The sequence below is a fragment of the Metopolophium dirhodum genome, chromosome 4 (genome assembly GCF_019925205.1).
Source record: "Metopolophium dirhodum isolate CAU chromosome 4, ASM1992520v1, whole genome shotgun sequence".
NCBI classification, from domain to species: Eukaryota; Metazoa; Arthropoda; class Insecta; order Hemiptera; family Aphididae; genus Metopolophium; species Metopolophium dirhodum.
This window is the reverse complement of record NC_083563.1, coordinates 21,142,410-21,154,788: the sequence shown is the minus strand read 5'-3', so window position 1 is coordinate 21,154,788 and position 12,379 is coordinate 21,142,410. Positions and strand designations below refer to the sequence as shown.

Sequence of the window (12,379 nt, the reverse complement as noted above, 5' to 3'; positions counted from 1 at the left end):
CAATGCCAAACTAAAACATTAGGATGCCTCTCAACCATATAACGGCCCCGTGTGACGGCAGAAAATTGAATGTCCGGTGGAGTGCAATTTGTAGTCGTCATCTCTCGCTATCGTATCGCCCGGCGCTAAAAGCTAAGCTGTCGTTCGCTGCAGTTCGGCCGAACGGCTTCGGTTCGTAATAATCAAACATGAGCATAGTATAGTATCGTGTGCATATATTCTAATAATAATATGTGCAGTTTACGCGCAAGTGCAAATAATTGCATTCGACGATCAACCGAGCTGTGTGGCTCGCGAGGTTTCAGGATCAATTAGATACAACGAACGTATTATACGCATAGGTACCTACCACGTGGATTATATTATATTTCCATGGGTACTCCGACGATGATGAGTGGTGTGAAGTGGCCGAGTCTCCATATATATATGGCTCATGAGAAGAGCTATCTCGTCGATGAATATTATACTGCTGATAGTACCTGCAGCTATTATAATGTATATCATATTATATTATATTACTGACTGATCGTTGACAAATTAAATGCCCGTGGATCAACCCATATTCCTAAGCTATCCGTTAAATGTAAGCTCCACATATTTCTAACACAGTCATTTGTGCGGTTTTGGCCCAAATATAAAATACGGATTTAAAAAGTTTGGCCTCCAAGTGCACATCCTCAGGGAATAGGTTTACCTTTTTTTAGTTTTTATCAGATTTCAGAACCATTATGATTATGATTGACTTATTGGCTGTGGATCACATTCACACACAAACAAACATTGCCTTTTGTTAGTAATATTAATTCCTCACTAAAATGTCCATAATAGCCCCCATATCATCCAAACCCAAAATTATATATGTACCTACCTGTCGTTCTAAAAAAAAGTTAGTAAATAGTTAATAGGTAGGTACAACAAGAAACGACGCAAATCACAGTGTTTCTTTGTTTATATTAGTAAGATTACAACCTGACTAAATTTGACACATGCCAACAAAATAACGAAATAATTTATTGAGCCATGTTACCAAGGTAAATCAACAAAAATAATTCGATTATTATTATGGTTTTTTTTTATTTATCTAAAAACTTGTTTAGGGAGAGGGCTGTAGAGGGACTAAAATTGATACGAAAACCTTTAGGTGATTATCAAGAATATCTGTGCGAAAATTCAGGAAAACCAGTTAAATAGTTTTACCGTTTAGCGTTTATAGTAGCGATAATACCACTTACTACTTTATATATTAGTATTATATTATAATATAGTACACATATAATCGAACGTGTTCTGACTGACTGATCAACGTAGAGCCTAAACTGTAACTAAGGACTTGACATTTTGACAGTATCTGCGTACCACCATGCGTATTGGTACACTGAGAAAGGATTTTGAGGATGTCAAAATGTGATCAAAAATATTTGTATTGCAAAATAAAATCCCAGATCTGATGACAAAATCATATTATATATGCCACGCGTGCTCAATGCTTAATTTGAGGGTACGCAGTACGCTAAAAATTAAAATATTTATACTGTATATATAATTTTTAATTTTAATAATAAATAACATCACGATGTACATTATATTAATATCTACACATAAAATTGAATAATCGTTATTGACCGATAAATAAAGCCATAGGTATACTCATAATATTATGTACCTCAGTTTCTAGGTAGCTCTTATCATAATTTAATGGCACGGTTGAAAAAAAAAAGGTAATTTTTGGCACGTAGCGTCAAAATAATTTGCCACCCCTGTTATATGCCCTAAAATATGCCAAATTTGTTAAAATAAATCATACAACAAGTATTATAATATACTTTGCACACTGTAAAGTTAACTATGTAGAATGTGCACAATATGTATACAAATCTATCCTTTACGACACACATCGTTATACATTAGAATTTCGCATTTCGCAGACCTATAATATACTATTTAATATTTACCATTACAGTTCTCAAAAATACGTTCGACATTATTTATTTTAAATTTATTCTTTTCTACTAATTATAAGTATCTACGGTGTATAATGTATTTATAGACATTGTTTTATCAGAAACTTTTACGCCACACGCCCACACACTATCATATTATATTATTGAGATCATCGTTAATCTTATTACAACTCGTATACTTGGAGTGAAAAAATAATCAAAAATAACACATTCCAGCCGAAACGATCGAATATTTTTATACAGCACACAAAACTAAATTTTCAAAAGTAAAACAAATCGAGCGCGCAAGATTTGATCACAGACAGACGTGAAACCAAACTTAAGAAAAGTGTTAAAAACATATTGTTCGACCTTGGAGTGCACTGTACACAGCACAATAATAAATTAACCGACGGTAGGGTATTTATAAAAACTGAGCGTCAACTTGGCCATTTTTACTTTATATATAATGTTTTTTTTACGATAAGTACTGTTGTATTCAAGTCATATTTTATTTTTAACCTGATAAACCAATATAGTTGTCTCGACTTTTTATTTTGTAAACATAAATCAAACACGTTATTGCAAACCACGAATCTACTTAGAGTTTAATGAATTATGTGATGGAAATTATTTACGAATTGTGTTATAAGCGCTCCTCGTTGTTTTCTTTGAACATTTGAGGCCAACCAACAACATGCATAACCTATTATTTCATAGTCAATGTCATAATATTATATAACGATAATAGTGTTATATTATATTTTATTTCATATGACGTTAGACAGAAATATTAACAGTTGCGACATTTCAATATTATACATTTTAAACATCTCATAAATATGACGATATCCTATAAAAACGATTGATATATTGTGTACTTTATTATTTGAATTTATTTCTCATAGTTCGTGTTACATTTTATTATACACAAATAAATGCATATTATATCGATATTCTAATGGAATACAAAATTCTATGAAAAATAAATATGACATGAAATATAAATGATTAACTGGGCTGCAATGCACCATATTAATATGATATGTACAATAGCGAAATATAGAATATAGGTGGTACAAAAGAACAATATCGATAAATGAACAAAATAGTCGCACGCAGACACATAAAAATCTTAGGTATGTGTACCTATAATAATGGGAAACGATGGTTGGCAATAAGGAAATCGCGGGAAATAGTTTATGTAGGTGCCGAGAGACGGAAGTACGTCTCGAACAGCGAAGATAACAAATACATATATATGGGATAAAAAAAACAAGATTCTTCACGCAAGAGGACACGATTTCGCGGGATTGCCGTGATGTCGTTTTCGGAATACAAATATATACGTATCTATTATCACTCGTTCCAAAGGTACTCTCGGAGTGATCAATCTAATACTGTACACAGTATAACTCCCATCCATACACATATATATAAGGTTAGGTTTATAGACCCTCGCGTACATATATATAGACCACCTATATATATGTATATATTATACGGTGTACATATATATAGCGATGGGTTCAAATAAGTTATCTACCGCCGTGACGTGTGTACACATTTTTTCTTTTTTTTTTTTTTTTTTTCGTAAATAACTGCGCTGTAAAATTAATGGTTTTAGACGTTTTAGTCATAAATAACATGTGTTACCATCGTTGTTTCGGATACACGTGTGAACAGGGCTTATAGTCTGATTATTTTGGTAATTGTTAGTAACATAGTAATAATATATATAAGTATATAACAATATTGTTATTATGCGTTCCTACCTCCCGTTGCTGGGTCCGACATTTGGCACGTTGTACGACGAGCTAGCCGTCAACGCCGAATCCGGGATGGCACCGGATTCCATACCCAGAGCTTCATCGCATTCTCCTGCAAAAATGAGAAAAAAAAATGATTAATAATCGTCTTTAAAGTTTATACAGATTTACAAAACATGGTATATCAAATCACGTCATGTCTAAGAGAGAGAACTGCATGTAACTTTCACGTGACGTGTATAAGAATAACAGTCTGGGGAAAAAAAAAACTTTTAATTTCGTAAACATTGTAAATAACTTGCGAATTCTGGTAATGGCCCGACCCGAAAGACGCGAGTTTGCCAGAATAATGTTCGTCAAAACTTTTTACAACTTCGCGTGGCGCAGACGACAGTGAGCAAACAAGAAACACAGATGATTTTTTTTGAAAATTTAATACAAACTAATGCTTATCGTTTATAAACGTCGAATGATAGAAATGTCGTTCACTGTTTATTAAGTTTCATATTGTTCACAAAGTTTGTACCTACTCCATATTTCACGAAAGAAAAAAAAAATAAACCCGTATATGTATAAAAATATAATAATATTAAAATACGATTTATAAATGTTATCATATATAAAATACTAGCTGTCCCACTCGGCGTTGCCCGGGCAAAGTCACCTCCGGTGAAAACTGATATTTTTTACATTGACAATATTATATTAGAAAGATAATATGAGTATTAGTTAAATGACTTAAAAACGCATTAATTGTATGTACATTATGTATTTTCAAGATTTTCTATTGTGTATAGCCCGGCTTCGCCAGTGTTCGGTTTTTTTCTGTGGAAAATCCTATATATTATGACCTATACGGCTATACACTATATAGGACATAGGTGACATAGGTGTATCACAGTTTTAGCGTACCTTGGTTCACGGTAAAATCGGCGTCAGCATACCTAGCTTTAAATAATTCAACTTGATTGGCAACCGCAAGTCGAATTTAGTACTTGGTATATTTTTTATATATTAAATATAAATATAATATACATTTTTGGATTTAATATCGAATTAAAAATATTCTAACATCACAGATAGCTTAAATAAATTCAAAATATACAAGCTGATCCATTTACATGTCTACACTAATTAAAACTTATTCATTTCTTTATTTTTTGAATGACAATACAACATTTTTTTTATTTTAAAAAGCCCTCGACAACATGGTAAAACGGGTGTAGAAAATTTTAAAAGGTTTTTATATACTTATGAATTTACACTTAAAATTTTAACTTTACATTAGGGACATAATATATTATGTACTTAACATAAATGTTATTTGAGATTTTGGATTGGAGTTTGACGTCAGTGACGAAATTTCAGATGACTGGAGGTTATACTGAGGATGATTATATAGAATTTCGGCTATCGATTCGAGAAGATTGGAGATGTTCTTGTGTCGAGATATATTCGAAATTCAGTAAGTATGTACGTGTTTGACGGTGATTTTCTGAAGAAATATTTTTGGGGTAATCGTATACATAAAAATTGAATTTCAAGCGAGTAGTTTAACTTAAAAATATTCAGAGTATTGATGAGCACAGTAATGGACCAACATTTTGTGAGATACTCTAGCTACTCCTGTGTCACTCTCTCTCATTTCGTTTGTTCTTTAAATTCATCTTAATATAACTAATTAACTACTCGATTGAAATCTCAATATAAAGAAATTGTCCAAAAAGTATTCTGCTATGAAAAGTATGTCGTCATTCAAAAAAACTAAAACTTAAAAAATTATAATGATATAAAATTGTAAAAATATTACTTTTATTAAATCAAATTATATTGTAAAAATAAACTTTAAAAAAAGTTAAAACTTTTCAAAATATTGAATGTATAGACACTTAAATGGATCACCTTGTATGACATAGTTTTAAATTTCAATACTAGTTAATATATTATAATAGTTAATTTAAATCATCATTAAATCATAGTAGGTACATAGTATATAAGTGATTAGTCATAACTATATAATATTTAATGATATTTAAATAGGAATTTATTATTTCTCACTGAATCATCTAATAAATAGAACCATGATTATCTTGTTAGATAATAATATTTAACCGAGAATTTTATTGTTGACGGATGGTAAAAGAACATTTTCAGTATGGAATTAATATTAGGTACCTATCAAATGATATTTGTTTGATATATATTTGTTTTCCTAAATATCACATTATATTGAATGAAATTATTTCTGTAAAATAATAATAATTATTAATTAACAAAACGACAAGACTAATTAAAATATGATTTTAGCTAAGTAAGTATTTGACGTACTCGGCTTACTTCAATACAACAGTAATTATCTTAGTGAGTTAGGCCAATATTAGGATTTCTGTTATAGTGTCCCGACTTTTATATTATTAACAACTATTGTTATATATATAGTAGGGCTGTGAACGGAGGGCTTTGATTGAAGCAAAACTACAGTCCAAGTTGAAAATCTTGTTGTTTGAATAATTACGCAGTTTGAAAAGTTTTGGGCATCGAGAACGTCATCAAACGCGTAAGGTAGACATCTTGCAGACTGCACTGCGATGAAGTGTTTTGTCTGCAATGTTCGAAGGAATGCCACTCGGCTATCTACGTGGTTATGAGCGAAAATGCTTCGAAATCTTGTAAGGTCTCGAACGTATAATGATCCTCTTTGTGTTGGTAATTTTAAGGGGAAAAACAAATATTCGTTTCCACCGCTAGTTATTCGCTATTGTCCTTCTCCGCTGGTCCTTTATCATAAGACCGAATAAATTAGACTTCACGTTTCTTCGGAGTTCGCTGAACATTTTTTCAAGGGTGAAACCTATTATGATTTCTATTGTTTTTTAATTACCCCGTCTTGGCATAAACTTTTTAAATCCTTTGAATTCAACGCATAATTATTAATTACACCATTGCGGTGAAGTTATATATATTTTTTCGAATTTCGATGTAAAAATCACGTAGGTACATCAAATCATATGAATGATATTATGATTAAATTGATTTGTACGGATATATAATTTTCGCAGAAGTATTGTTAACATTTGTAAATAATTGAATTGGTGGCTATAATGATTGATTTATTTGATAAACATAATGATATTAAAGTGATGGTATATCTAAATAAAAGCTGTCAGACATTGGTTAAAAGCATAGAAATTGATTGAATAATAAATTACCATCTTCGATATCTTGCGTATTACTTAAAAATTAAAACGCAATGAATGGATAATTTTTTACCAAGTTTTCTCTTTTATTCAAACTGTTACTAAACGTTCTTTACAGTTTTACAACAATTTTTTTGACGGCTTCGTTGTAGAAGGTACTTTATATAATAGCGTTCCTACTATGAAATATAGCACTTCTGGGACCCATAATTTTAATGTCACCCAATCGATCCTTCCTAAAGACTGCCGAAAGCGACTAGGTCATGGAATTTACAGTGTACAACTACTAGGTATTCTGTTGGTTTTTTTTTTTAACGTTTAGCCATAGATTTGTGATGAAATTGAACTAAACCCTTATTTCGTGTTTGCTTTGTACCTACATTATATAATACTGCTATTTGTTCTGTATATATTCTTAATCTGTCGTAGGTAAATGTTGCTTCAACTGATTAACAATATGTGTGTTTACGTGGCTATACTCAGTATTATAATATAGTCAGTATAAAATAATAGTAACAACAATAATAATATGTGCATCGGGGAGCTTTCTATCTAAATTTCGATAATTCTATTGCACTTGTGTAGGCACAATTATCGGCAAGAAACCAATAATATATAGGCACATGTTCATACATACGATGTGCACACAATAATATAGGATAGATACGCAAACTGTTAACATTTACGTTACCGGTATAAGCGCATAACTCACCTATAAAATATACGTTATGTTGTATGGCTCGAGGTGATTATACATGGCAAAATTAATGGATTGTGAATCGTACAGTACGGTTGGAGGGTGAAAAAATATATCTCCACTCACACACACACACACACACTATACAGCTCTAGAGCCATATCATATCGTGTATAATAATAATAATAATAATAATAATAATAATAATAATAATAATAGTAATAATAATAATATACCATGGATAGGGAAATATAGTTCTATACTTTATAGACTATGCCTTGCGTGTCGTTTTCCCGTTGCATGTCACAAACCTACTCTTGTTTGGAGGTCCGATTATACATATATATATATATTATACTATGTACACATACACACCAGGCACACCAGGCACCCCTAACTACCCTCCAAATCACGTCACGCTGCAGCGAGAGGAAGAGGAAAAAGTCGTAAAATTATACGATTCGTAAAAACAAAAATACCTATTACACATGTACGTATAATATTGTATAGGTCTGTATGTGATTTACAATGGTCGCGCGCGTATAGAGAGGAACGCTGCACGGCACTTTTCTTTATTTATTTTCATGTTTTTCTTTTTTTAACGGGTAACATATCCGTGTAGGCGACTATACTATACTATATTTTATCGAAACGATAAGGTTTACGAACGATTCCACGTAAAAATGTTGTTTATAAAACTGCTGCAGTTTGCTACGGGTCTTAGATTTCTTATCAAAAATTAAGGTGCACTTATGTGTGGTATTCCGCGCACGTATTTTAAGAGCCACCCTCCGTATTCGACTCTTTGAAAATAATGTTTCCTGGTCATCACTTACTCACGGAAACGTCCAAACCGTTATAATTTATTTACGATGCTATTTTATAAATTGGCTGCACTAGTTTATTATATTATTATACATAGTGGCGATCATTACGTGTGACGTTACCGCATGCGTCGAATTCGCTTCGGTTTTTTTTTAAACTTTTTACTTTAGTATTAACAATAATACTTATATAATATTATATACATTTGTCTATTATCATAATAATATGCTGAAAATTAATATTCAAATTTTATATCACTAAACAGTTAAACATGGCGATGGCACTACAGAATTTTCGTCAATGTTTATTACATATTCAATTCAAACTCAAGTATAATATAATATGAATATTCAAATAAGCTATAATATTTCTATAATATGGTTATTTATTCAATATTTTGATAAATCGATTTCCCTAATCGCAATAATATTATATTTACTGTTCGTATTCATGCACTATTTAATCAGTATATTAATTATTATTAATAACCCATAACCTCTAATAATCTAGTGATTCGCTATATATTTTGCCAAAGGATTTAATATATTTTGTTTCTACGTTATCGATTTTAGAACATTTGCCATTAATATTAAATTAAAATTGCAATTTCATGATAATTATTTCTGATTTTTATACTCGACAGCTGCGTATGTACTTTAATGGTAGGTTACTGATGTAGACAATATCGCGGTTTAAAAATGAAACAGTTCCGTCTAAGAGTAATAAAATCATTAAGTACTTATTTCTTATGTTGTACACCTAATAGCATAGGTACATTCTTAATTACAGCTAAAAACAGAGAGTTCATGTGATTTTTTAAAAATCAAGAAACGTTTCCAGAAAATCGATTCCATGTCGTTGTCAGTTATTACAATACTTGCCAATGTGCAGCATTCTGTCAGATTTTGTTTATTATTTTCATTCGAACGAATGGATTTTTTCTAAATAATACACAGCAGCAAACAGACATTGAAAACGAAAACGTTAACCCCGAAAAGAGTTTGTGAAGCCGTCGGCGATGTATTAATGGTTTTGAATTTTTGATGAACGCCAAGATATTATTATAATATAAATAACGACCGTTTTTTTTTTCTGCGATAACTAATAATAATAGTATAATAGGGGTGTGTGAGCCGTAAGGTGTGTTTTAAAAGAGCAACATTATTATATTATGTATTAGTTTTTGGGGCTGCCGATGTAATTATTTATGAACGATTTAATGTATGTCAACGCAATGCTATCGATCGTTTAAAATGTCGTATTATAATAATATTATTATTATTATTATCATCAAGTAATTTCAAAAAGCAATAATATTATCGTGCCAACTTGAGGTCTATTTATTTGAAAAGTTTGCCGAATGCCAATAAATATATATGATAACACATAATACACAGGTACATGAACGATGGTATGGCTTTTTATATAGTATATATCACGAATCGTTTAAATTTACGTCAATTGACAATCAAACTGCGCCCTGTGGTATATAATGATATAATGATTGTTTATTTACAATAATAATATACCAATATAATTCATAATAATTTATAATACTATTTTTTTTATTTCTGGCGCTATATGTTAGTCTAATCGTGCATTTTATGTAACGTGTATTATACTGTATATAGTATATACAGGTACCATTGCAGTCATGCATACGTGTTATTGGACAATAAATCCATTTGCGCACGATAATAATTTACTTATTTCCATTATTACGACTTAATAATGCCATTGCATATTATAATGCGCAGGACAACACGACATGGTCAGATTAATTAACATTTTATATATTTTTAATTGCCCGAATGTTGCTAACGTTTTACGGCGTTTAATATTATGCACAGTTGACCTTTTAAGTTTCCTAGAAACGCTGTCATATTAAAAAAATAAATGCTCAAATATTTATTTTATAAAATATTTTTTTTTTTTTTTTTTTTTTTATTGGGTAACCCGCGGCAACATAGGCCATTGGGTGTGGGGAGGGCACTGTAGGTTTTATATTGGGTAGGTTTGGTAGGTTTTATATTGGGTAGGTTGGTACACGTGTGTGTTGTGTTTGGCAGAATTTCTAATGGGGCACCCGTAGGTTTCTGCCGTGCCCCGGGGTGGGGGGATGGCGGCACTTGTTCTCCGGACACCGTGACTTGCACGGAGAAAAATGCCGCCCAGTGGTCGAGGATCGAACTCGGACCGGCTGTGCCGAATCCGTCGCGTTAGACCACTCGGCCACCTCGTCCCCCCTTATAAAATATTATAACGTGGGTTATCGTATATTATAATAATAATATCAAACAATTATGAACAAAAGAGACGAGTTTTGGGTCAAATTGTATTTATAACAATATTGTGTTCAACTATTATCGGTATAGAGGTATGCGAGTACCTAGTAGATTACGATTTCGAAGAAGAAAAAAGGTTGGTTTTCGGTAAAATAAACTTTCATCGTAAATATATTAAAATAAAAAACAAACTTTTAAAATTATCAAATATTATATGGGAACGCTCGAAAATCAATCTAAAAGTCAATAATAATAATTTGACACGTAAAAGGCAAAACAAATATTTATTTTGAAACGAGAAAATTGACGGGTACAGTTATATTATATTAGATTGATTTTAGGTCAATCCGATATCAATCGAATCAGTAAAAAAAAAAAAAATGTTACAAAAAATAAAAAATAATATTAAAAGTTATTTAAAAGTCGTAACATTAAGTAGATTTTAAGTTTTATTTAAATAAATATATAGGAGGGTAGTCTGATTTGAAAATGTTTAAGAATTAATTATGATAATAACAGGGTTTGAAAGTTGTAGGAGTTAACAGATAAATTATGCACAAAATTCTCAAAAATCAAATAAATTATGTATTTATGAATAACGTTAAGCGTTTTAAAATTATTACGAATTAAATTTACCTTAAGTTTGGCTGGGATCGTTTCGTACGGTGAATTTTATTCACCAAAATTAATAATGAATAGCACAACTAAATTAAAAAATCCACGCAACGCACGGGAAATCCATCGAAAAGTTACGTGGCCGTTTTAAAATTCACCGCTTTGGCTGCGTGCAACAAAATAATTCTGAAGCGCGCACAGAAACCAAACTCTCGCGAATTTCGAGCATCTGTAGTATTGTAACAGTTTAAAACAATATTTTGGTAGGTAATAAATATGTATATGGTGTTTGGGGATGGAAAAATAACCATCACCTATAATAATGCACGATATCGATATATTATACACATCCGTGGTCAGCTGTGCGGACATACTACACGCGTATAGTTTCGACGAAAACGGCACTGCCACGCTGGCAAAATGAAATTGCAAGAACTTTAATACACGTGACAATGCATTTATCAAGAGATGTATACAACACACAGAGCGAGTAGTATCGGAGAGATAGATAGAGAGAAGAGAGAAAAAGAGAGAGAGGGAGTGAGAGAGAGAGAGAGAGAGAGGGGCAGAGAAATTCTTTCAGAGCTCTGCAGAACTCCCACCGGACCGCACAAAAAAAAATCTGTTATAGCCGTATATACATACAATATATATCGTACAAAGGTGTAGTGAAAATAAATACGCACACGGTGAGTGTATTGAAATCAAATGGACCGTTTCGGGGTGAAATGCGTTTTTTGATCAAAAGTCATTGGCTATTTATTTTTAGCGTGCGTCGACACGACCCGACGAGGGAGCGGATGATAGTGTTATATAATAATAATATACACAAACACGAGCGCCAGAGCACACCACTAACCGCGCATGATACAAAGTCATCGCCGGAAGCTCTGTCGGAAAATGAAAATATCTAATAGTTTTCCACGACGGAATAATAGGAAAACTCGCGGACGCATTTCCCGGTATTTTATTTTTCAATCGCTACATCATTATAATAATATATTGTAATAGGTGTATATATTGTATTATAATAACGTGTATACGTCATACG

The 12,379-nt window shown here is 31.7% G+C and overlaps 1 protein-coding gene across 2 annotated transcripts in view; it reads right to left on the bottom strand.

Annotated features, from left to right (window-relative positions):
• Window positions 1-12,379, bottom strand: part of LOC132942430 (discoidin domain-containing receptor 2-like) — a 178,660-nt gene that overhangs the window by 81,981 nt on the left and 84,300 nt on the right. For both annotated transcript variants that reach the window (XM_061010787.1, XM_061010786.1), the window contains exon 4: window positions 3,716-3,821. In XM_061010787.1, the coding sequence (XP_060866770.1) occupies window positions 3,716-3,821 (106 nt within the window). The remainder of the gene's footprint in view (window positions 1-3,715; window positions 3,822-12,379) is intronic.